General features: G+C 53.9%; 1 protein-coding gene across 5 annotated transcripts in view; it reads right to left on the bottom strand.

Moving 5' to 3' along the window:
• CHD8 (chromodomain helicase DNA binding protein 8) overlaps positions 1–25,749 on the bottom strand; it is a 57,246-nt gene that overhangs the window by 15,031 nt on the left and 16,466 nt on the right. For all 5 annotated transcript variants that reach the window (XM_044421392.1, XM_044421397.1, XM_044421395.1 and 2 more), the window contains 21 exons: positions 22,638–23,535; positions 19,804–20,202; positions 17,982–18,358; positions 17,774–17,888; positions 17,313–17,507; positions 15,546–15,614; positions 14,976–15,031; positions 13,688–13,805; positions 13,432–13,515; positions 12,858–12,995; positions 11,335–11,456; positions 10,440–10,683; positions 9,863–10,039; positions 9,302–9,445; positions 7,923–8,178; positions 5,377–5,590; positions 4,325–4,520; positions 3,626–3,793; positions 1,998–2,177; positions 1,064–1,174; positions 585–796 (listed from right to left, as the gene is read on the bottom strand). In XM_044421392.1, coding sequence (XP_044277327.1) covers positions 585–796; positions 1,064–1,174; positions 1,998–2,177; positions 3,626–3,793; positions 4,325–4,520; positions 5,377–5,590; positions 7,923–8,178; positions 9,302–9,445; positions 9,863–10,039; positions 10,440–10,683; positions 11,335–11,456; positions 12,858–12,995; positions 13,432–13,515; positions 13,688–13,805; positions 14,976–15,031; positions 15,546–15,614; positions 17,313–17,507; positions 17,774–17,888; positions 17,982–18,358; positions 19,804–20,202; positions 22,638–23,396 — 4,334 coding nt within the window. In that variant the 5' untranslated portion in view covers positions 23,397–23,535. The remainder of the gene's footprint in view (positions 1–584; positions 797–1,063; positions 1,175–1,997; positions 2,178–3,625; positions 3,794–4,324; positions 4,521–5,376; positions 5,591–7,922; positions 8,179–9,301; positions 9,446–9,862; positions 10,040–10,439; positions 10,684–11,334; positions 11,457–12,857; positions 12,996–13,431; positions 13,516–13,687; positions 13,806–14,975; positions 15,032–15,545; positions 15,615–17,312; positions 17,508–17,773; positions 17,889–17,981; positions 18,359–19,803; positions 20,203–22,637; positions 23,536–25,749) is intronic.

Here is a 25,749-nt window from a genome sequence, read left to right as displayed (position 1 = left end):
ACCACACATTCACTCCCCCGTTTCAAAATACTGCTCCACATAATGCTTCATGGGGCGGCAAAATGTGAAAAGTACATGAGGGGAACCCTGTCTTCCCACCCATCATCCATCAACCTGGCTGACCAGGCACCTGGTGTCTCTTCAGCGATCCAGGAAGCAGGAATAAGTCCAATGCCAAGCTGGCCAGCTGGCCTGCCTCGCTCTGTCTGGTCTATTCTGAAGGCCACGTTTCGGACTTCAGAGCTTTCTTGACAACCGGCCCTGCCTGCGGGGCTTCTGGGAGCTGTGGTCCCCAGAGATTCGGAGAGCTGCTTTCTGCCCTTCTGAGAAGAAATGCCCACCCACTCTCTGGTGCGTATCATGCAGGGACTGGAGTAGAAACAAATGAGGTATCTTTCGGGGAAGTTTGTTCACCTTGACCGGTCTTCTCCTTGGCGAACTCCAGATGAGCTTCCAAGGAACCAACCTCACTGTTTCAACAACAGTGGACTGAATCCAAAGCGATGCGGGTCAGAGCCGCCTCCCCCCGAATGATCTCCCCTTTCCCACCCCCCTTCACATCACCTCCCACCCAGTCCACATACCCATAGACTAGCAGTTGTTTTTCCACCTGGAAGCAGTCCGTGCGCCCGTACGAGTGGTGGAAAGGGTGCTGGTGGCGGTCGTGGCGCCGGGAGCGTGGCCGCTCGTCGTCGTCGCTTTCCAAGTCGGAGAACTCCACCAGGTCATCGTCCTTCAGGGTGCTGAAGTGACGCGTCTGCTTGCGCACCCGGGGCGTGTCGATCACTAAGTTGTTCTGGGGGGCGGGGGGGGGAACAGGCAGGGGGGAGGAAGGAAGAGAGAGCAGCCTTACCCCTGGACAAAACACCCGCCCTTGGGCAATTACCAGTTCTCCCCTGCCTTCATAAACCGAACCTGACTCTTGTTTGGGGACAGAGGACAGTTCGAAAGACACGATGCAGCAGGTTGCTGGGCTTATCGTGAATTTCTCTCCCCTCCAATCGAATCCGGAATTAAACACGTTGGGTTTCCCCCTTTTCCCCCGGACTCGTCCTGCACCCACCTTGCTGTTCAGCATATCCAGGTCCAAGTCTGCCTTCTTGGCCCACTTCTGCCAGAAGTTGGGGTCATCTAAGGCGATATCTGTCCTGTTCTCGGAGGCCACAAAGCTTGCCTGGGAAAAAGCAAGAGGGCAAAAGCAAGGAAAAGGACTGGTAAGGCGGGGGGTCTCTCTCTCTCTCTCTTTTATCTTACTGTAATGCCTCCCTCCCTCCCTCCCTCCCTCCTCCCCACAACATCATCCCACAGAGCACTGAGCATGGGATCCCCAAGAGAAAACCTGGAGGACATTTGTTTGCTAAAAAGACAGCACTTTTCTAGACCTCATGACTGAGAAGGGAGAATGCGCGGCGACACACACACAACTCCAGGCAAAGCACATTGGCATGTTTCCTCCTCCACACCCTCAGAAAGGGCTTACCTTTTGTTACCTTTTACGATTCCACCTTGCGCTCTCCCTCGTCTCTCTCCATCGACTGGGGAGGAGGGAACCTCAGCCCTGAGGTCCAAATCCCGTCCTACTGGGGCCCTGATCTGGCCCTTAGATGGCCACACCACTTCCCCTGGCCCCTCCCCTTCCACCAGCTACTTCGCGTTTGGTTTGCCTGGCTTTTGGGAATTGCTTCCCCGTTTCCCTGAGGCTTAGTTCTTGGCAGAAAGATATTTAAAAGACCATATGCTGGCATTTCCAGTATTCCCCCCCCCCGCCCCACCACTAACCTGCTCAGAAGCTGAATTTGACTCCCAGCCCCTGCCAGAGATCAGAAACCCCTTCCGCAGGCCACGCAGCAGCCTTGCGAAGCCTCAGTTCCTTCTCACGCACCCCACCTGTCCACCCATCACAGCTCGGACAACGCACCTGCCCTTCATTCCTAGCCATTCTGCAGATCTGCACTACCTTCGCTGAAATTGGAAGGGGGCAAAGAAGCGGGTGGTACCTTGGCAAAGGTGGACCCCTTCCCCTCACTCTCGATGGTGATGGTCGTAGTGCGCCGAAGCAAGATCTGGTCGATGTCCTCCTCGCAGAACTTGGAGCCCTCGTCGTCCTCTTCCATAATGGCCGCGTAGGCCCCCTTACGCAGCAGGTCTTCGATCTCCTTCTTTGAAAACTGCTGGATCTGGGAGAAGAACAGAGGTGTTTATGTATAATAGGAGAGGGGGGAGCAAAAACGCCCTCTTCTCCAGCCCCTCATGAGCTGGAACAGAAGTAAGGTAAAGGTAAAGGTTTCCCCTTGACATTAAGTCCAGTCATGCCTGACTCTAGGGGGCGGTGCTCATCTCCATTTCCTAGCCAAGGAAGCCAGCATTTGTCCACAGACAGTCTCTGTGGTCATGTGGCCGGCATGACTAAACACCAAGGTGCACAGAATGCTGTTACCTGCCCACCAAAGTGGTACCTTTTCATCTACTTGCATTTGCATGCTTTCGAACTGCAAGGTTGGCAGGAGCTGGGACAGAGTACAGGAGCTCACCCCGTTGTGCAGATTTGAACTGGTGACCTTTTGATCAACCAGCCCAGCAGCACAGCGGTTTAAACCACTGCGCCACCTGCAGTCCTTGAAACAGAAGTATAATATGATAAAATCAGAGCCCGGAAGACCAGAAGAGTCAGGCCTTTGGGAACTAGCTATCCCCGGTCAAATCAACACAGCACAGCAAGGTTCTGGGGAGAAAGGAATTTGAAGAGCTCTCCCTAAGCAGGACACAGAGCAAGAACGAGCAGACGCTTATGAGAGTCCCAAGAGCCATGCCCCAAAATGCAGGCCTCTCTGTTGGTCCCTAGCTATTAACTAGTTCTCCCTGTTTACATCTCCACATCTCTTAGTTTGGCATTCGAGACCAAGCCATGCCAAAATACCATGCATGCAAAATCCTTTGCAGGGGTAGTAGCGAAATAATATATTGCTGCTGAGAAAGGCCATTTCCCCCAAAGCTGTTACAAGCATCGCAGCTCAGCTCAGAGGGAATCCAGAAGCCGGGGGGGGGGTGGCGGAAGGTGCCCCCAGTAATCAGAAAGCCCCCGTGCTCTGACCCCGTGAGTCCTGGTTCCACGAAACCACTGCTTGGGAGTCCCCAGAGTGGAAAAAGATCCATGCAAAACTAAAACTTATATTTGTAGATGCATAATGTTCAAATTTAGCTTTTCCCGCAACAGCAGGGGGTTGGACTCGATGGCCTTCATGGCGCCTTCCCACTCTTTTATTCTACGATTCAAGTATCCCACACCGGGACCAACATGAAGAAACTGAGGTTGTTGTATGTGAGAGGGGGCAAGATCCCCTGGAGAAGGCAATCATGCTCGGAAAAGTTGAAGACAGAAGAAATGAAGACCAATGAGGGGGTGGATTGATTCTCTAAAGAAAACAACCGCTGTTTGTTTGCAGGAGCTAAGCAAGGCTGTCAAGAACAGACCAACTTTGGAGAACATTCCTTTCCGGGCTTGCCCTAAATTGGAGAAGACTCAGCAGCATCTCTCAACCACAGAAAGTCCCCCGGAGGTGCGTAGGGGCCGATCTCCCCACTCCCAGCCCGGCTCCCCCACCCACGCAGAGCCACAAAAGCTTACCCCAGCGATGCTGCCCTCGCGGCCGCTCATGGACTGCAGAACCGCCTTGTCCAGCCCGAGCTTGAGGCTGGCTTTGTCGAACATCTCGCGCTCGTAGGAGTTCCGCGTGATGAGGCGGTACACCTTCACTGCCTTGCTCTGCCCGATGCGGTGGCAGCGCGCCTGAGCCTGGTGGGGGAGGACGGGAGCCAGCGGTCGGCATCGGAGGGCCACGGCAGGGCCTCTCCTCGAGAGGAGGCCTGAGAGGCCCACCGAAAAGCTTGCCTTTTAGCAGGCAAGGGGAGCCGAGCCTGGACTGGACTGGAGAGACAGTGTGAGGTGGGGGACGCGGGAAGCACACGCCTCTGGGATCAGCCTGTCCCCACTCTCGCACCATGCAATGCCCAGAGCACCGGAAACTGGGGGCGGTGGCGTGGCACGCTTTGCTCCAGAAGGCGACATGTGAGCCAAGTCTGTCCAGCGCATGACAGAGAGAAGGCAGCGGAACCAGGGGATGGGCGAGTTCCGACAATCGGGGGCGCTTTCTGCTTCCCCCTCCTAAGATGTCCTGGGCCAGGCGGGGGCGTCAGTGGGAGGGCTGGGGGATCGCGATGTATTTTTCCCCACGGAGGTGCCAGCCCTTTCCGTCTATGACACCATGTGGGCCCTCGGGGTAAAAGGCCGGCTTGAGGGTCCCCCCTCCCCATGTTCTGCCAGTACCTGCAGGTCGTTTTGGGGATTCCAGTCTGAGTCGAAGATGATGCAGGTGTCGGCGGCTGTCAGGTTGATCCCCAGCCCTCCTGCCCGGGTGCAGAGCAGGAAGACAAAGCGGTCCGAGTCCGGCTTGCTGAAGCGGTCGATGGCGGCCTGCCGCAGGTTCCCTCGCACCCGCCCGTCGATGCGCTCATACAGGTACCTTTGTGGGAGGAGGTGCTCTTTTATTTGGAAAATATGAATTAAAATAGGGCTGGCCCACCCCCGGAGGGGGAGCGGGTCTGCGGGCCAGGCTGCTGAGCTCCCAACCTGCCCTCTCCCGGGCTCAGCAGATCAGAGACAAAGCCCAACCTGGCGAGCGCTGGAATGCTCCCGAGGGACGCTCACTGCAGGCAGAAAGCTAGCATGCCAAAGCTGGGCTAATACTCTCTTCCTTCTAGCCTCTACAGCATAGCAAAATGAGGCCATGTGCCTTTCTGCTGACCTGCTGTACACTTGGTGAAAAAAGCAAACCAAAACCCATCCAGGGTGCTGACAAGAATGCGGGCAAGGAAGCCAGCAAGCCAGTGGATAAGCTGATGATCTGATAGCCTTTTCCCACCCCTTGAATTCCATTTTTTAAACCACCCGCAGTTGGGCAGCTTTGGATATGCGGCCTGACGGCTCCCATCGCACCCAACAAGGGGAGCTGTTGCCAAACACGCCCGGAGCACTCTTGGCTGGGGAAAGCACCTTTCGAAAGAACGAAGCACCAAGACTTGGGACTTGATCCAGCCCTTTCGATTCCAGGACAGGCGCTCTTCGAAGCCAAAGCACACCTGGCCTACGGCGGGCGAGCACCACCTCCCCAAAAGCCCTGCTTACAGTGAAACTGGGGCTCGTGGCGACAGGGGTTCTGACCTGACCAGGAGGGGCACGTGACATCAGCTAAGCCTGGCCGCAATGGCTCCCATCCGCTCAAATGTTGCCGCCTTTAAGCAAACGCGCAGGACTCGGCCTCCGGGAGGGCACAGAGTGTGTCGGGGGCAGGACCCGCTTCCGTGGCACCGCCCACTCACCTCTTCTGGATGAGGTAGTCCTCCAGGATGTCAAGGCAACGGACCATCTGGGAGAAGATGAGCACCTTGTGGCCACCGGCCTTCAGCTTCGGCAGCAGCTTATCAATGAGCACCAGCTTCCCGGAGGAGCGCACCATGGCCTGAAGGGGGAAGTCATGGGGCACGTGGTGGAGGCAGGAGTCCCGAAACTCGGTCAGGATCTTCTCCTCTGCACCTGTGTTTTGGAGCGGGGCAAGAAGCGGGAGGTGAATCATCTCTCTGAGGACACATGAACAAGGACCCTGGAGACAGAAGATGTGAAATTCGGCGCATACAGCAAATGACTAGACCGGGGGAGCAGAACTCGTTCAGTATGGAGGCCGGACCCTGTTTCCAAGGAGCCTGGATGTGTGTGCATCACACTCCAGGGATGGGAGGATGTCATGACAAAAAGAGGAGGGGCCAAAATAACAGCCTGTCTTGGTTTAAAGCTCTTATTGCCTGGGATGAAATATTAGGAGAGAAACTGAACCAAAAGCCAGGGATTTTTTTTAGTGGTGTAGGTAAAAAGAAGCATGGCCTTCTGGGGAAAACCTGAACACCTGAGTGGGACCCCTGAAGGGCCGGGCTTGATTTCCAGGCCTCGGGTTCTGCACCTCTGAACTAGAAATGAGGACTTTAAAAACCACCACTGCCTGCACGGAACCCTCTACAGAATGGAATGGTTTCAGGCTAAACGAAAAGCCCTGAAAGGGAATTAGATGATTTGCTGCAAATATTCCCATGGGGCTGTAAATGCTGAACTCAGATTGTCTGGGCGAAGCAATAACGTGGAAGCTGCTTCCGTATTACCCCCCAAGGATAAGAAAGAAGTCTGTATGCAGAAGCACAGGGAAATGAGTACATTAAAATATATTTATAACCATTTCTCTTAGGGTGCCATCCTATGCATGCTTAGATAGAAAAAAAATTCCTTAAAACCCCCTCCCAAAAAGTCCCTAAACCCCACTTTTCTGGTAGCTGCTGATTTCTATTTGCATTATCCTGTGGACCATTTCCCTCTCAATTTTATTATACAGTTGCATATTCGGAAGTATAAGGCAACAATTCCATGCATGTTTAGATGGGGAAAACGTCCTACAGTTCCCAACATGCCCAGCCGGTCACGGTGGTTGGGAAAAGCTGGGTGCTGTACGTTTCTCCTGTCTACGCCCGCACGGGAATGCGCCTTAAGATACAACAGCAGGAGTGGGCAGAAAGTAGCACTCCTGGCATTTTGGACTCCAACTCCCACATTTCTATCCAGTCGAGAGGCTGATGGGCACCCCAGGGAGTTGAAACCCAAGCGGTGGGAGTTCAGTGCTGCTTTCTTCTCCCCATCAGCCTTCCTTTTTATGTTGTACAATTCTCTATACTCGTCTGTGCCAAGCTGGCGGTCTTCAGAGGCTTTTGGACTGCAACTCCCAGAATTCCCATCCAGCAAGCCCACTGACTTGGAATTCTGGGCATTGCAGTCCAAAAAGTGTCTGGAAGGCACAAGACTGGAGAAGGCTGCTCTGTGCAAAAGCTTCAGTCAACAATCCTGTGCATTTATTTAGAAACCTTCAGCAGAAAAGGGCCTATAATCCCCAGCATGCCCTGGTGAATATGGCTGGTGGGGGCATGCTGGGAGTTGCAGCTCTTTTTTTGTTCTCTCCCTGCCTGGGATTGCTCTTTGAATCACAGCATCCTTCAGAACCTTACGGTCGACTTCTCTCTAAGCCACTTTAAGAGTGCTCTCTGCACTGGGGAGTGAAACTGTTGGAGCATCAGGAGCGGGAATTCAGATGCAAATAACAGAAATGGAGGTAGTGGCAGATTTTATTTTCCTGGGCTCCAAGATCACCGCAGATGGAGACTGTGGCCAAGAAATTAAAAGACACTTGCTCCTATGGCAAAACTAGACAGCATACTAAAAAGCAGAGACATCACCCTGCTGACAAAAGTGCCTATAGCCAAGGCTATGGTTTTCCCAGTTGCAATGTATGGCTGTGAAAGCTGGACCATAAGGAAGGCTGAGCGCTGAAGGATTGAGGCCTTTGAATTGTGGTGCTGGAGGAGACTCCTGCGAGTCCCTTGGACCGCAAGGCGATCAACTGGTCAATCCTAGAGGAGATCAACCCTGATTGCTCTTTGGAAGGCCAGATCCTGAAGATAAAACTCAAATACTTTGGCCCCTAATGAGAACGAAGGACTCCCTGGAGAAGAGCCTAATGCTGGGAACAACTGAAGGCAAAAGAAGAAGGGGACGGCAGAGGATGAGGTGGCTGGATGGAGTCACTGGGGCGGTGGGTGTGAGCTTGAGTGGACTCCTGGGGATGGTGGAGGACAGGAAAGCCTGGAGGAACGTTGTCCATGGGGTCGCAATGGGTCAGACGTGACTTTGCGACTAACAACAACAATAGTGGCTTCTCCGGGATTCTAGGCAAGGCTTTGGGCCATCTCCCCCCGGGGAGCCACGCATCCTTCCTGCAGGATGCCAGACACCTCGCCCAGTCACACGGCTCCTTCTCCACTCCCAAACCTACCGTTGATGAGGTAGGGATGGTTACAACACTTGCGCAGCTCCATCATGGTGTTCAGGAGGTTGGGCATGTTGCTGTGGCCCGCCCCCTTGGAGAGGAAGTTGAAGTTCTTCTCCAGGATGGCCCGATAGTACTTCTTCTGGATGTTGGTCAGCTCCACCTCGATGATGGTCTCTTGCTTGGGCGCCAGGTTCTTCTCCACGTCCTCCTTCAGCCGCCGGAGCATCATGGGCTTCAGGATGGCCTGCAGTTTCTGCACCTGGAGGGACAGAGCAGAGGGTCAAGGCCCCGCTTCACCTTGGGGAGCTGCAAGGGACCATGCAGGACTGTGCTTAATGGGTATAGTGTACACAAGCAAATTTACTGTGGTTTATCAACATGTCCATAAACAAAAAGGCACAACAGAATACGGACACAAAATTACAGAGGCAACAATCTTTCCAATGTAGATGATTCATATCAAACAGGACAGTCCAATGGAGCCCCTGATGTTTGTGTTTTGACTAGGAATAATCTTCAGAGGGAAGGACACTGATCTCTCTTTTTAGCTGAAGTATCAACACACGCTGAAAACTGGTGGCATGAGAAACTATTTCCAAATATTGTATCTTTTCCTATACTTCTTCAATTCAGAGTATTGTGTGCGGATCTGTAAGGTCCCTTTCACCATGGCCTACTGTTATTTGGGATCCCACAGGGCTGAAGGTCAGTGGCTCAGCTGGTCCCCTTGTTATGATTTATTATTTAACTTATTTCTGTTCCTCCCAATAGCTGAAGCTCTCTGGGCAGTTTACAATAAATACAGTCAAAACACAGTATAAAACACAGATAACGGTATTTTAAAAAACCGTTAAAATGCCACTACGAGTCAAATTTAGAACTCAATTTAAATAGCTAACACAAATTAAAAACAGTGAGGCCCATTAAATGGCAGACATAATGTCCCAATGTATCTGTCTTTTCCCAGTCATGTGCCCTCCAAATGTTTTGGAATAAATTCCTGACCAAAAGCTAGGCTGGCTGTCAAACATATACATATGTACAGGAAGGTAGCTGTAACCAAGGGAGGTACAGGTGAGATGCCAGGCATAAGGGACGGCATATAAAAGTTTTAAATAAATAAATACATATATTGGCCAAAAAGAAGGGCCAAACCCTAAGCCCTTGTTCTTTGTCCACAGGATCAGGTAAACCGCACCTGCACAGGGAGGTTCCATTTTGCTTTACGCAGGTAAAACAGAGATGTGGGGGGGGGAGTACACAGAAATAAAGGACCCTCCCACACACACACACACACACAGAGCAGCAAATTGAACTTTGGAGGCAGCAGGAAGGGAAGCAAGGGAGGAATCCATGGAAGGCAGTTCCCGGGCCCGTCTTACCTGCTCCTCGGTTTTGAGGTCCCCGAAGTCCTTGAGGAACTCCGATTCTGAGGGGAACTGGGAGGGCTCGAGGAAATGCAGGAGGCTGAAGAGCTCCTCCACTGTGTTCTGGAGGGGGGTGCCAGTCAGCAACACTTTGTGCTCCTAGGAGGAAGAAGGGGGGACCTCAGGAGAGAGGCAGGCGCAGGGCCCGGCTCCCGGGGCACCGCAGAAGGCGGGCCTGGCATGGGCACGCCGGCAGGTGGAGGGAGGTGCCGCCCCCAGAGGGAGCCAGCCCTCCCATTCAGCCAGTTGGGAAGTGGAGTGAGTGGGAGTTGAGGAAGCAGATCCTCCGGCAGGCCAGCCTGAGCATTAAGCTGCCAGGGGGAGACCAGGCCTTGCCCCTGGCTGGAGGCAAGCCAAGGGACGCCACCTTCGCGCTACATAAATGCTTTCCAGCTTCCTCTAAAGACGCGTGGAGGGAGCAGGGGACAAAGCTGGGCAGGGCTCTGAGACCCTCAGCCCTGAGGCTGCACCAGGCCTCGCTTTCCTGCTGCCAGGGCGCCAGGAGGAGCCCCCTACCAGGTCCATGTGCTTGAGACTGTCCAGCAGTTTGCAGTTGCGGTTCTTAAGGCGGTGCGCTTCGTCGATGATGACACAGCGCCATTCGATCTCCCTCAGCTCGGGGCAGTCTGACAGGATCATCTCGAAGGTGGTGATCAGGGCGTCGAACTTGTACGCGCCTGGAATCAGGCGGCCCTATCGGGGAGGCGAGAGAACGCAGCATCAACCCCCTGCCACCTCCCCCAGTACATACCCTCCTGTTGGCTAAGCTGCTAGTCCCTTTGGAGGTTAAAACAAAACGCACAGGCAAGGGAGCCAAGTCGCGAAGGAACAGGATGGTAAAGACTTCAGCAGGCCCTCCCTCCTGCACCAAACACAGCAAATGACATTCCCTTTCCCCCACAGAAGGAATCCCAGGAGCTGTAGCTCTGAAAGCAGCCGGAAGTGCTATGAACACCTAACGTGGTCTTAGCAGCGCCCCCAGCAACCTGTCGTTACCAGTAAGAAGTCGGGAGTCTTACTGGTGTTCAAGCACGATGCTGCCGTTGCTCCCTTCCCACCACCACCCTGGCCCCCGCGTACTGCCCTCCCGTACCCGGGAATCCTTGCAGTACATCTCGTATTGCTGGATCATCTGGCGGGAGGCGAGGCTGCCGTGGTACACAATGGTGTTCATCTCGGTCCAGGTGTTGAACTCCCGCTCCCAGTTGGTGATGGTGGAGAGCGGGGCGATGACCAGGAAGGGCCCCCGGATACCCACGTTGTAAACCTCCTGCAGGAAGGCGATGGACTGGATGGTCTTGCCGAGGCCCATCTCGTCGGCCAGGATGCAGTTTTGCCTGAGCGGGGAGAAGCAAGAGGCCGGATCAGTCACAGCGGGGCCACTCCCTAGCTCTCCCCTCTGCAACGCAGAGCCTGCTTCAGCTTGAGGCCCAAAGCAATACTTAGCGCCAAGGAAGGCTCACTGAATACAGCCAGAATTACTCCTGGGGTATAATAAGCTGCAGCATGGCCACTGTAACATGGAGGCACCGCATCTGGTACTAAGCACACAATTAACCATCCTGAAGAATCTTAAGGATCGATTCTTATTTTGCTTATTTTTCGGAGCGGAATTCGAGCCACTGAAGTGGGTTAGAAAGAGGCACCCAGAAGCTGTGCAGAAAAAGCCTGCTGGAATCTGGAAGTCTGGGAGCAAAGTGCTAAGAGTTGCCGGGCACTGGTGAGGGCTGCCCTTCGCCACCGTACGTGGCCCGTGGGCCTCGGGTGCAGATACGGAGCAAGGTGGGTTCTCTGAGCATTTCGGACTACACGTTCTTGCCCAACAGCCATGCCGCCTGGAGCTGATGGGAGCTGGAGGCCGGATTCAAGGATCCGGGACCGGTTGTGTCCTGGCAAAGACACGCCAGCCCCCAATCTGGTAGCCAGAATGCCAGGCCTGCCCAGAACTGCCAGTCACTGCCCCGTTCCTTTCCCACCCTTGACCTCACCTGTTGTACCAGTTGAAAAGCAACCAATTCACGCCTTCCAGCTGATATTCTCGCAGCTGGTTGCCATTCTTGTATTCGTGGGAGAGTTCTAATTTCTTCCAGGAACCTGCCTGGGGACGAGCCTGAAAGTTTTTTGGTTTTTTTTTTCAAAGACACAGAAAAAAGATGGAGCAGAGATTTTGTAAGTGACAGAACAGCGCAAGTCCCTTTCTGACTAAATTAAAGATCAACTTATTTATCAAAAGCTTTGTAGATAAAACTTCATTTGAAAAGAAATCCAACAAGACTCCCCCAGCAAGAAATGAACGTTATCCCACACAACTGTAAAAAATAAATCTAAAATGGGAAAAGGCCATCAAAACAAAGCAAAGATCAGGGGAAGGGGGAAGCAAACAAGCCCCACTAATGATCTAATTACAAATAACTCCAGTGCTTTACTAAAAAGGGTTAAAGGATGTTGAAAAGGTTAGAAGATTAGGCTTTGTACAAAAGGTGGAGTGCACTGGCTGGCTTAGGACCGGGGGAATCCAGCTGCAGATCCCCACACGGCCAGGAAAACTGCTGCATCGACTCTCTGCTCATTCTACCTCAGGGGTCTGTTGAGTGGATGTGGGCTGGGAAGGACCATGTGTACCTTCCATAAAACCTTTGGAGAAGGCGTGAAATGTGTGGGAGGAAAAGAGACCAAGACCTGAATAAAACCAAATATTATATGCCATAAAACGATTTCCAAAAACCTGCAACTACGGACAACGGTGGTTGGGTATTGTTAAAACAGCCAGCCGACTGTGCCTACGCAAAATTGTTTGGACCCCTCAGTTGCTACAACGGAGGAGAAAACCTCAACTATTCCACCACAGCCTTACAGCCACTCACTCTTGCCAGTAAAAAGCTGATTCTGTTTCTGACGGATTTGCATGTATTAGAACAGGGGCACTGAGCATCCTTCCAGCAGTGGGTACAAAGGTAAGATGTACTGGGGCCAGGGCACTAAAAATGCCGACCTATTTTGGTTTCAGGCAAGAGCATTCAGCTGCAAGGCATTTTAGAGAGACACTGCAACGTCCTACAATGATGAAGAAATGGCATGCAAGTGGGATCGGTGATCCAGCGTGGGGGGGGGGGGGAGAAGCAGGAACCCCCGGATGGCGTGAAGAAGGGGAGGCATAATTGTCCAGAGACACTGTAAGCCGTCCAGAGACGACTGGTATAGGACGGGATAAAAATATCCAAAAAGAACAACCATCTGGGCAACCCGCAAAGATTGCACTGAGACCCCAGGGAGGCCTCGCGTGATTTCGAGAACGGAGGTTCAACACTTCTGCATTCCAAGTGGGGAATCAGCGGGAGGTTCTCAGAAGCAAAATTAGAGGCGATCCAGCTTTGGGGCAAAAGCAGCAGCAAGCATCCTCACGGGGTTCAGCAGTAGCGCCCCATAAAGAAACAAAGGACAAGCATCACCCCGTGGAGGAGTCTGTGAGTGAGGGGTAGGGGACTGGGGGACAGGCCAAGCGGCCACTTACCACCCGCTTGAGCTCTGGGTGCCTGGACTGGATGCGCTTGAACTCCCTGACTTTCCCTTCGTCCACGTCCTCCTTGAGCTCCCACGTGCTGTCCTCGTACGGGAGCGAGCACCACTTCACCAGGTAATAGATCACTGGCTGCAGGGAGTCAAGAGACAAGCACAAGTTCACCGCTCGCTCTGAGGCGTATCGTTTCGTTCTTTTCGCAGATCTTTCCTCCCTCTCGTCCACAGAGCCCTATTCAAGAGTGGCTTGGGGAAGATCAAACTGGAAGGACCTTGGTCCAGCCACCGTCGCAGGAACAGTTTGTGATGAGAAATCGATAAAAGATTATAAAAAGGAAAACAAAGTAAAAGCGGGGCGGGGAGGAAGACCTCAAGAGCAGCACCGCGACATGTTACACGCTGTCCCCCAACCCAGAGTTGGAGAGCACCTCCGAGGCTGATCGGGCAGATGAGCCGGGCAGCCAAGTGCTTTCGAGGTAACCACGTGGCATGCGGCCCCTGGCGGCCGCGCAGGGCATCCGCCCTGCGAAGCAGGCAGAAGTGGCTGCCCCGGAAACACGCCCACGCACCTCTCCGTTGTCCTTGTCGATGCTGTGCGACTCATCCAGGATGCGGTCAACCTCCACGTAGTCCGGGTTGAAGGGCTCCTCGTCCTGCGGGGGACAGGAGGCAGAACGTGGGCTCGGGGCAGTCCGCATTTCGCCAGGGTCACGTGCACCCCACGGACCGAATCTGGGATCAGACTCGGAACTGGCTTGCCAAGGGGCCTTCGACAGCCATTCGACTTTATTATGGTGAAAAAGAAAAAAAAAAGGCCTTTTGTACCTCATGGAAGAAGTGCCTCATCTGAGCCATTTTGGTCTTAAAACGCTTGAGCTTCTGGTGAATCCGCTTGTCCTTCTCCAGTTGAGCGATGGTGGCCCATTCACAGTGCAGGTATGAGCTTGGGGAGGAAAAGAAGAACATATGATCAGGCCATGGCAACTTCTTCTTCCTTCCCTTTCTCCTCCTATATTTTTATTTTATACTGATAATTTTAATTTTGTATTTGTAAATCAATGTATTTTTTGTATTGTTATATTTAATGGTAATTTATTATGTACTATTGTATTTCAATGTATTTTATCATGTTGTAAGCTGCCCCGAGGTTTCGGCAAGGGGCGGCATAGAAACGTTATAATAATAATAATAATAATAATAATAATAATAATAATAATAATAATAATAATATTACGATGCCTCCAAGGAAGCAGCACGTTACCACCTGGTACCGTTGCCATCACCAGTCCCTGATGTCCACCCCACAGCTCTCTTCAAGCTCTTTTCACGCCAATGTCTCCTTAACCCCCATCGTAGCATCCTTCCGCATGGTCTTTACTTTATTCTATTTCTAACCCCACTTCAATTTCCTCCGGAGAGCTCAAAGAAGCTTTCTTGGTTTTCCAGAGAAGCTTTACTATCACAACAGCCTGTGGGGGAGTGTTCGGCTGAAAGAGAAGGACTGGCCCAGGGACAGCCTGAGTGTCACAGCTGCCTGGGGATTGGAAGCCTGTTTCCTCAGACCCTGGCCCAGGCTCAGTGGTTGGTGCGGTCCCTGCTCGTGCTTGAAATTGCCAGCCACTCTGGCAGCCGCAGCTGGCTGCAAGGCCACTGACACCGCAGGGGTGTTCACCCTCTCCCAGCCCAAGGGCCAAATTCCATTTTGGAAAAGCTCTCCGGGGTGGGGTGGGGGGATCCAACGGTGGGCAGGGCCAAAAGCAACAGGAGCAGGACCAAAGCGCCAGCATTTTTAAGGCCAGAGTTCTTCTTGTCAGCAACTCCTCTCAAGAGAAGCAGCTCAAAGTTCTAAGAGGGAGGAAAAAAACACCCCCAAACTACGCAACCACCCACTGATTTGGGGCCAGAGGTGTAGGTAAGGACCAGGGGAAGAGGGCATGGGCTTCCGGGGAGCCTCGCATGGCTGAATTTGACCCCAAGATTTAATCCCAGGCCGGAAGTTACCCAATGTGGTACGAAGAGAAACAAAGAACACACGGCTTCCACAGGAGCAGCACTCAGCCTCTATCAGGCTGCAGAGTTACAGGTATCACAGAAAGCAGCGTCATATACTCACTAGTTCTTGTACTTCACAAAGAATTCTTCCGCCTCTGTGAACTGCCCATTGGGGAGCTGCCGATGTGGCGAGGGAGGGAACAGAAAGTGGAATTAGCGCGCCAGTGGGCAAGGAGAGAGGCGAAGGACTGGACAGGCATGCTTCGTAAGCTGCTGCTTCTGGCTTTAGCCCTCCTAAGGCGTTTGGGGTCAGACTCCACCCCCAGAGGAGTATTTTAAAATGTGTACAAAACTTGTTTGGAGCAGGGAAACAAGTTGCGTGCCCTCCCTCTTGCCTTCTGTCCGCGTTCCTCTGCTCCAAACACCTTTGCAGTGGAGTGGGCTTGCTTTTTTTGTATTATTAAAAAAAAAGATTCTGAGATGCACACCGGAGCGGAGTAATTGTGCAGTTCCACCTTTAGGATGACTCTGCTTGAGAAGACAAAAGACCCATCGAAAGGAGGGGTGCTGCTGCCTGTATTGCATGCCAAGCCAGGACGGTGAGCCCATATAATGGCAGACAAAAATAAAACCAAACAGCAGCTGAAGGGAAGCATCCCACCATCCCCAAGAGCGCGTGAAAAATTCTCACCTCCTTCTTCACCACCCGCATGGATAGTACTTTGTCTACAATAGCAGCATCTTCCTCGCTGGGGTTTTCCTTTGTGGGAGAGAAGGAGAAAAGGGAAGGACAACTGAGCAACGCCGGATCAGAAGGGCACCTCAGCCGAGAGGACTACAAGCGAGGGCACGGAGGCATTTGCTCCCCTCGCCTGCTGCTCCCTCCACACGCCAGAAACTCGTATTTCAGCTCCCTCTGAACATGGAGGCTTTGCACAACCAGTCTTGCTAAAGGTCACAGATGGATGTGTGATCCCTCCTTTGCGAGGGATCTAAGCTAGCAGCCACTGTCACATATATGGCAGTGAAACCTGAAGTGGCAGTGCTTATTCTCAAAGTTCCCCCAGCCACTCCCAAGGAAAGCCCAAAAACGCAAGCAGTGGCACTGATCCACAGCAACAATCTGATCCTAGAAGTGTCCAGCTTCGCCAGGAGACTGCGTTATGTGGCCCTTTCGAGGTGAAGCCACTCCGAAAGACTTTGCAACAAGGAAAAATATATTTGGTGCAGAAAAAATTAATTTCCCCCCGCTCCTATGAGAGGGGATGTTTTAATTCATTTATTGGAAGTTGTTGTTTTAAATTGTTCTTTTAAAGTACTGTAAGCCGTCCCGAGATACTTATATAAAGGATGGCATATAAAAGCTTTTAATAAATAAAATAATACTATGACAGGGTCAGGGAGACTTAGAGGGAATACGGAATTTTAAGAGGAGTAACAGGTGGCTTGGGCATTCCTGCTGGTAAAAACTTCTGGGGGGCCAGGGCTACGTCCCACAGCCACCTCCAAGGCAGGCTTGGGTGGCAACAAGAAGGATCTTTTCAGTGGTGGCCTCCCAGTTCCACAATGAGCTTCCCACTGAAGCCCACCTGGTGCCAACCTTACTATCTTTTCATTGCCAGGTAAAGACGCTTCTCTACTGCAGGCATTCAGTTTGTCCCCTGGAGCCTAATACAATGCTCTTCTCCATTTGTGTATGTAGCAGTTTTAAATTATGCATTGTAAAGTTCTGATGATGTTTTAATGTGCTCCAGCAGGTGGAAATGTTAGCGTGGTGCTGTGAGCCGCCCAGAGAGCTCTGGCAGTCAGGTGAGGTAGATAACAAAAGAAATAAACGGAGTCAGCGGCCGTCACTCCCATCACAAGACAGCAGCATCCATAAAGTGATGTACATGCCATTTAGCAAAGTTGCTTTCATTAAATGGGTCCCAGTTTATTCCTAATAAACAACATGAAAAGATCCTTCATGCCAGTCCAGGCCACTGGTTCATCTAGAACAGTGATTTCTACTCTCCAGGGTCTCGGACTTATTCATAGCACCTGTTACAAAGAATTATCTTTTTAAAAAGCAAGAATCGGAGCCTGGACTTTTTCTGCGACACGCATGTGCTTTGCTACTAAAGTTAAGTCCCTCCCCAAGTTCCAAGGAGAAGGCAGGAAAATCTTTCTCTGGACTAGGAGGGGGAAACCTGCTGCTCTCTAGAGGCTGTCAGACTACAACTCCAGCCATCCCCAGCCAGCGCGGCAGAAGATGAAGGGAGCTGGCATCCAAACGCCTATTCACCCAGTTCTGAGATTTTCATTTCCCTCCTATTTTGCAATGGTGGTGCTTGGGCAGGGCTTGAGGAAAGACTTCCGCATCCTTCTGTGCCTCTGCCAGAGGGGCAGACCATGATCTGGAGTGGATGTGGGCCACACGGAAGTTTTGGCTGGCCATGGGAATGCCGAGCAGCCTTACCACAAAGAACTGCATGGAAGGCAGTGTCTCCCCCTCGGGGATGGGGTCCGGAGCAGGCGGTTCAGGGGCCGGCAGCTGCTCAGCCTTGACAGGTCCCGTCACATCCAGCTCCTCGTCTTCCTCGTCATCTGTGATCTTGATGTCCAGGTCCTCTGTGTACTTCTTTCGCTTCACCTGGCGGTTCGATCGCCGCTTCTGGAGGGGAAGAGAGGCCGTAGGCCAAGCTAAGGCCTAGTGTTCAAAGCGTCATGCTCCCAGCAGTGCCGGGGCCCCTGGGAAAACGACCTGGAGCAAATCCTCATTGGCAAGGTGGGGGGAAAGCCTTGCCGGTCTACCTCGCAGGGCTGATGTACGAAGTGCGAGGTGCTCAAAACAGGCAGTGTTATTTCTGCTACTCCTGCAGGAGACCGGGGTGCCCCAACCGGCTGGCAGGTGCACTCACGCTCGCGCCTCCGGCTCACCTGGACGCTGCTTTCCTCCTCCTCCCGCGGGGACTGCGCCGGCATCACCTCGGCATCCGAATTGTCCGAAGAGGCGTTGCGCTTCCGCTTCTTCCCGACCACGGGCGTGATGGTGCTGGGAGCAGCCGGAGAGAGAGAGAGGCAGGCTGAGGTGATAAGCCCCACCGCCCCGGGAGGGTGCAGGGTGCGGCAGGGCTCGGCTCCTCACCTGGGCTTCCCCCGGCCTTTGCTCTTGCCGCAGCCTCCCTGGCCCCTGCCCTTGCGCGGCCGCTCCTCCTTGGGCACGCGCTCCCCACCGCCCTTCCGGCGCCGCTTGCGCTCCCCCGGCTCCTCGGGGCGCACGCTGGGCAGCTCGTCCTCGTTCAGCACTCGCGGGATGTTCTGCTCGCCTCGGGCCCGGGCCCGGGCAATGGCCTCCGCCACAATCCGGTTGGCCTTCTCCTGCTTCTTCTGGTGCTCCAGCTTGCGGGACTCGTCCGAGCTGCTCCGGGTCGTCCCGCTGGAGGAGGGCAGAGCCGCCACCTCGCTGCTGCTGAGCACCTTCACCACCGAGAGCCCCGAGGAGCTGCCCTGGGAAGAGCTGGCCTGCAGAGGGCGACAGAGCGCGGCCTTAGAGGGCAGGTGGTACCCAGGGACGCGGGGCAGAGAATGGCCCAGCCTTTCATTTTCCCATGGAAAAGTTTCCACTGCATCCTTTCATTAGTGACAATGAACAGATGCCAACTGCAAATACAGTAACAGGCAAGCCGGCAGCTCCAACGTTGCAATTCACAATTTTCGGGTGATTATCCCTAACAAGTCTATGAGAGAATGGACATACATCATTGAAATACTGATGGATATTTCAGAGCAAACTGGAAATAACAATGACAAAAGAAACCGAAGGTGCCCAGACTGCCTAGTGGAAGAAGTTGAACTAAGCAGAAATGGATGAGCGGCCGTCTGTGAATCACAGGCTGTGCACTCAATTGCTGAAATTAATTCTATGCTAACAGTTCGCAGTGCCTTAATATAAATATAAGGGATGTAGATGGCATTGTTTTTACATTTTCACAAGCATTCTGGTAAAAAAAAATCTACTTAATATTTATAATACACTTATCTACTTAATATTTATAATACACTTATGGCAGAACCCTGTGCATATTTAGTGAGGAAAAGGGGAGATCTGACCCCACGGGCAAGCGCCTGGAACAGGCCAAAACCGGGCAGAATGAGATCAATGGGGGCACTGCAGAGCTAACGATGGACAGGCGCATCCCGTCAAGCCACAAAACCACTGCCTTTGTCCCAGGCCTCGTACTGCCACATGTCATAATCAGGGCTATGTGGCTCCGTGGAATCTACCACCGTCTTGACGTTGCCGACAACATCAACCTCTTTCAAAGGAGGAGGAGGAGACCAGCTCTGGGAGAAGAGGATGCTCAAGGGCTGTTTATCCTGGTTTTCCAAGACTGGGGAGTAGCAGCAAAGCACTCTGCACTCCATCAACACAGAGATCTAATTCAGCTCTCTCCCCGCTTTTCCAGAGACTTTAATCCCTGTCTCCCAGACACTTTCTCAGCCATGAGGCCTAAAGGTCTGTTTTTCTTTTCCAATCAAAGCAGAGATCTTAAGGAAGTTGAATTGTGTCGTCCCCCACCCACAATGCATTTGGCATTCCTCAGAGGAGCTGAAACCCACCCAAATGTTTCATGGGAGGACTGAGCTTCCTTCAACCTGAGGGATGAATTCTATTCTGGAGAAGCTCCCAGAGGCTGCATTTCAGTGGGGTGGGGGGTGAGCAAAAGGTGGCAAGGGGGCACAAAATACCACGAAGAGCACCCTTCCAGCCAGCAGGGAAGGTCAGGAGTGGGCAGAACTGCATCTCACCCCTCTAGAAAGGCGGAAGCCAGAAGGCCGCCAAAGGCCGCCGGTTGGGAGAAAGGGGCATGGCCGCAGGTGACTCCCGCGATGGACTAGTCCGCCAGTCCTGAGATCCGCCCCCCCCCCCCATTCTCAAACCGGGACTGCCCCAAGCCGGCTCTTACCTGCGGCTGCAGGACGACCTTGAGGGGCACCGTGACTCTCTGTCCCGAGCCGCCCACCACCTGGGCCTGCTGCACCGAGGAGACGCTCAGGGGGGCCTGCTGCCCCGAGGTGCTGGCGGCCGGCTGCTGCAACAGCTGGATCTTCTGGGTGCCGGGCTGGCCGCCGGGCGGCGGAGGCTGCTGCGGCGGCTGCTGGCCAGGCTGCTGCACCTGCAGCTGGATGGTGACCACCTTGGCGGGCTGCCCTGGCACCCCCTTGGCCTGGCTCAAGGCTGCCAGCTGGTTCCCCTGGAGCACGATCTTGCCCGGGAGGCTGCCCAGAACCACGTGGCGCTGGCCCGGTGCCCCTCCGCTGGCCGGGGGCTGCTGGAGGACCAGGGTGATGCGTTTCGACTCTCCCTGGAGAGAAGGAGAAGCAAGCCGCCGTCAGCTTGGAGCCCGGAGCCCGATCCACGGGGAGGGCTGCCATCCTCTGCACTGCAGGCAGAAGCAGGAGCGAAGCGACGGCACTCCTCCAGGGCCGAAGCTGAGTAATGCACCCGACTGCAAGTCCAGCGATCCGGGGCGGAGGGAGCTCTGCCGCTCGGCTGGCGCTGGAACTTGCTTCCGCTTTTTAAAATGTCTCCCCAAGGACTGCCTCGGCTCCACGAATCAGGGCGGTATGACCAGATCACCAGCCATCCCGGCTGCAACAAAACCGAGTGGGTGGGAGATCCGCCGCTAGCGCTCTGCATTTGGGATATACCAAGGCACCATTTCACTGCTTTTGAAGCGGGGTGAATCGGACAGCCCTTCTGACTGCCACAAAAGAGGGGCTTAAAAGGTTTCATGCGGGAAATGCTGATGTCCAGCAGGTGTTGCCGCGAAGCACTCCACCCATAATCCCCCCCTTCCTCTACCCATTTTCCACCCTCCTGCAGATACGAAGGCCTTCTTAGATCGAGCAACTTTAAACTGTGGCGCTGGGCAGGGAAAAAAGAACGTATCTTCGACCATTTCCCAATGCAGCCACATTCCTGCACTGGGAAACCTATCTTGTTAAAAAGAAGGATTCTACCCAACCTCTGTCTTTGTCAGGTTAGTTTTCTAAGGATGACATACTTTAAAAAGGTCAAGAAGCGTCCCAGCCCTAACCCTGTGAGGAGCCCGGGGGCAGGAGTGGAACAGTCCCACCAGGCGGACAGGCAAATGATTTTTTCTGAACCGAGTGGGGTCCTGCAAAGCTGAAGTGAGGACGGAAACACACGGGATTGCTTCGGCACCACCAGAATGCTGGCAGAGGCTGTAATTTTACTTATGTTTACCTGGGATTAAGTCCTACTGAACTCAGCAGGTTGCACTTCTGAGCAGACCTGCCCAGAACGACGACGCAAGAAATCCAGATCTAACACAACTCACTCAGCAGACACATCCGCACCAGCCCGGAAGCCTGCAGTCTGGAATAAGGGCATGAAGCAGCCTTGCTCCACTCCATCAGGTTCACCAGCATGGCCGGTGGTCAGATGGGATGGGAGCTGGAACCCAACAACTTCCGAAAGGCTGCAAGAGGCTTCCCGCTGAGGCTGATGGGTTCTATTTTCTAGAATGCCAAGGTCCTCTTGTCAACTAACGGCTCAGTGGAGAAGAGAGAGAGCTGCAGAGCGCAGAGCCTCAGCCCAGGAATTCGCTTTCTGCACCAGACCTGGAGCTGAGCTTCTCACACAAACATTTCCACACCCAGTTCCATTCCTGTCAGCAAGTGTGCACAACGTGCCTGTGGGTGTATTCCGTAGCTTCCTTGAGTGTAGCAGCCCAGATTACTAGGGGCGAAAACCACATCGCACAGACCTGATCTACTCTTTGCCTGTCCCTGATACGCAGCGGAGGAGAGCAAGATCAAGCAAGGATTTCTGACTGTGAACGGTTAAGCAATGACATAAACAAGACGACGGTCTCCCACCTTAAATTGCACCACTGAAATGAAGAAAGCTGGGTGTGGATTTTTGCGTGGAAGAACACCGAGCTCCGTTTGTTTCTGGTCCCCCAGAAAATCCCTGGGTACAGAATTCTCAAAATCGAACTACAGCTTCTGCAAGGCCAGTGAATCCTGGGTCTCTAGTATAAGCAATGACACAGGCACACAAACCGAAAGCAAAGACACATCTTTGACATAAAGAAACTGCTTCAAATTGAGTCCAGCCCTAACACACTGCTGCTAAATGTCAGGTCGGTGAAGGGGAAACTGATGGCTTGAACCTGGCTGAACACGTGGAGATCTAGATGGGACAAGACCAAAGCTGCAAGTCTCTTCCGGTTTTGGTCACCGGAACATTTTCAATGTGCTACTCTAATTTGCTAAAAAAAACCCAAAAAACTGGCCTTTATCACGAACTTCCTTGAGGACCATTTCTTGTAAATTACACAAATACAGTTCTCTGCCTCTGATCTTTCATGATTTGTACCCCAACTTTCTGCAAGGAAAACAGCACCCAAAGCGGTTTACAATCCTAAATGACTCTCGATTAAAACAGTCCTGAAAGGCAACCAGTGCCACAACAGTATTGGGGTACGAACTGCACCCAAGCAGCAGAGCTCCATAAACACAAAGGCCTTGCTCCAAGGAACAGGGAGGAGGCTGAAGCTTCCATGTAGGCTGAAGTGCATGATCCTGCCTAATCTTGGAAGCTAAGCAGGGTCAGGCCTGGGCAGAAGTGGGATGGGTGACCTGAGTGTATGATTCTATGAGAGAGCTTTGGCTGTGGGCAGTATAAAAATGTAATAATAATAACTTCCCACAAGTTCTGCCCATGAAGCCGCATCCTGCTTGGGTTGGGGGTGCTACTTGGCTACGGTACCTGTGCCGGAGAGGAGGTCAGAGTGACCGCAGGCTTCAGGGGCGCAGTGCCGGTGCTCCCCGCAGCCTGGCTCTTGATGGGCTGCAGCACCAGCTGCTTGACGGGTCGCCCGGGCTGGACAAGGCGATGGAGTGTGGTGGGAGCCCCCGCTCCGGGGGACACTTTGGTGGCCAGCACCGCGTTGCCCGAGACGATGGACACCCCCGGCCGCAAGGGGGTGCCGGTCAGCACCTTGGCGAAGGTGACCTTGCCCCCGTTGGCGGCCCCGATGGGCTGGGCTTGGATCTGGGCCACGTGGGCCCCCGTCATGGAGCTGCCGGCCGGCGCTTTCAGGATGACGATCTTTGGAGCCGGGGGAGTGGCTGTGGCGGCAGCTTGCTGGGCTCCGGAGGAGGAAGGGGGCGCGATGGCTGGCGCGGTGGCGGCGGTGGAGGAGACCCCCATGAAAGGGTTGCCTTGGCTGAGGATCTCCTGCTCCGGCGGGGCCTGCAAGAGTCCAGCTTGGTCCTGCTGGGACAGCTCCGGCACGGCCTCGGAGGGCGTCTGCGGGAGGGGCAGCGTCTGCGGCTGGGGAGGCACCGGCGGAGGGGCAGGCGGCTGTTCCTTGGCACCGGCGGCCAGAGAGTCCAAGGCCCCACCCGGGAGCCCCAGAGCCTCCTCGATGGGATCCGGGGCTCCCTGGTTAAAGCTTTCGTCCGTCAAGGAGTCCAGGCCGAAGAGGTTGGGGTCGTCGAAGAGGTCCATGATGGGGTCAGCCATGGGGCACGGGGGGCGGCGGCCCCTTGGGCAAGGGGAGGGGGGTTGCCGGAGGTCCCCTCCCCAATCTCAGCTGCACTGCAGTTCTCCAGTCAGGCAGGGCCGAGTCTCATGAAGGGAGGAAGACACCTTCTAGGGCAGGCTGCAAAGGTGGACATGAAATGCGTTAGAGCGACAAGAACACACCTTCTCACGTCCCCAGAGGATGGGCAACAAGTCAGCCTTTTTTTTTAACCAATGACTGATGGAGTGTTTAAGCTGAATGCTAAGCAACTGACCAAGATAAAAGCCAGTAACAGTGTTCAGAACCCCAACTAACACATAAAATGAGTCCTAATTAACTTAAGCAGGCAGGACAAGTACTGAGGGAGGGAGGGAGGGCTCGGGGAAGGAGGCGGCCTTCAACAGGTGCCATAGCTGCCACCTCCCAAATGCTAGGGCTGACGACACTCCACGAGGTGGGTGCCACCACGCAGAAGGCCTGCTCCTAGGCTGCCACCAGGTGGACATCCACCCGGCGCCACGCAACCAGCCAGACCTCCTCTGAGGACTGTAAGATTGCACGGACCTCGACTGGGGAAGGGGAGCTACCGCTGAGCCAACCACAAGACCCTGCACTTGGCTCAGGAGCAAAGGAGCAGGCGAGACTGGTGCTCTAACACGGGCACTACCTGGGCTTGGCCAGGTGCCCTGCTCCACATCCCGGCCACCGCATTCCACACCAGCAGCAGGTTCTGCCCAAGCGCAAGAGCAGCCCCACCTTCCACCCTAGTCTAGGTCCCATCATGCTCTCTACTTTCGCCTTTGTCCAGTGTTTGAATGCTCAGAGGCCTGCTCTGCAACAGCTGCAAACACCCTCTTTCCTAGACTTCCCTACAGCAAAACTACAGCATTTGCAACCCTCCCGGTGTGGTATCGTGGTTGTGCTGGCTGGAGCTGATGGGAAATGGAGGCCAACAACACATGGAGGGATGAAGGTTCCTGCACGCAAGTGTCTTTCTTCCCCTCCTCGTGAGGAAGGAGGCCGGACAACACAGAAAAGGGACACTCAGTTCGTCGGCATCAGAACCGGCTGTGCTTCTCTGTGAAGGGGGAAGCACCACGTTCTCAAGCCACAAGACTTGCATCGGGAGGAGTAAATCTTTCTGATTTCTAGGAGCCAGCAAGCAATGCTTTGATCAGTGCAGACTGCAGATTCTGGAGGGCCCATGAAGAGCGAGTGTGGAGCTGTGGGTTGAGTATCGCCCCCGGATTCGGGGGAGCCAAGTTCTGGTGCCCGCTTGGCTGTGGAGCTCACTGGGCAACTCTGGGCCGGACACTCATCCTAAAATGCTTCACAGGGTGTGGCTGTGAGGACTAAATGGAGAAGAAGTGGGAGACGGTGTAGGCTGCCCTGGACTCCTTGAGCAGGAAAAAACCTGGAAATAAGCGCAGGGACTGAAGGAGAAAATACCCCCGTGGGCCGCATCCCCCAGTGAGTCTGCCTTCTCACTTCTGGGGGCACCAGCTGCTCCGACTCCTCAGCCTCTCTCTCATCATGGCTTCAAGTGGCTGGCCAGAGAGGCTGGGGGCAAGAGGCCGACTCCTCTCCTCTCCTGCCCCTCACAAGCCCCGTCGCTTGGGCCACAGTGAGAGGCAAGGAAAGCAAGCAGGTGGCAATGGTGCAGAGGCGGCTCAATTCCAGCTGGCCCTGGCCGTCCCCGAGATGTCGCTGACCTCAGCTGCTCCAAGCCCAAGCTGCTTTCTTGGCTTTCACCCCCTGCCCACCACCACCCCAAATGAGTTGCTTGCACATCCGCAGACCCCAGCAAGGGCATGTTTGGATGGCTTCCTCCTCACGTACCCCTTGAGCAACAGCCAGTGGGGCTGTGGGATCCTGGGGCTTGAAACTGGAACTGGCGCGGATTAGTGAAGCAGATCATCACACAGGAAACAACCGCTCCCGACACAAAACAGTTCCCAGAAGCCCAACTACGGCGTCCGGGTGACCGGACGGGAACAGGCTAACCTCTCTTGTCAACACTGGCCGACTTAAAAACCATCTACTACTGGCCATTCCAGTATTTTTTCCTTCTGGCAGGCACGTGGGCTCCAGTGGGTTAACATGCGTAAAAGCCAGTCCAAAACCAAAGGAGACACTCTTCACCGGTGTCAGTGTGCATTTTTGCAAAAACCCCGCAAACTCCACCGGCCTGGCACACAGGTATCTCATACCTGTAACAGGTCTGTTTCCATTCCTTCACAGCCAGCAAGCAAACTCAATGGTCGGTTGAGAAAATGGAATGGAGAGATCCATCCCATTAGTCCACTTCCTCACCTGCACCAAATTCTTGGTCACCCAGGGTGACTAGGCAGG

This window comes from Varanus komodoensis, unplaced genomic scaffold (genome assembly GCF_004798865.1).
Source record: "Varanus komodoensis strain SLA01 unplaced genomic scaffold, ASM479886v1 scaffold119, whole genome shotgun sequence".
Taxonomy (NCBI): domain Eukaryota; kingdom Metazoa; phylum Chordata; class Lepidosauria; order Squamata; family Varanidae; genus Varanus; species Varanus komodoensis.
Note: the sequence above shows the minus strand (reverse complement) of the source record. Positions and strands in the feature narration are given on the sequence as shown.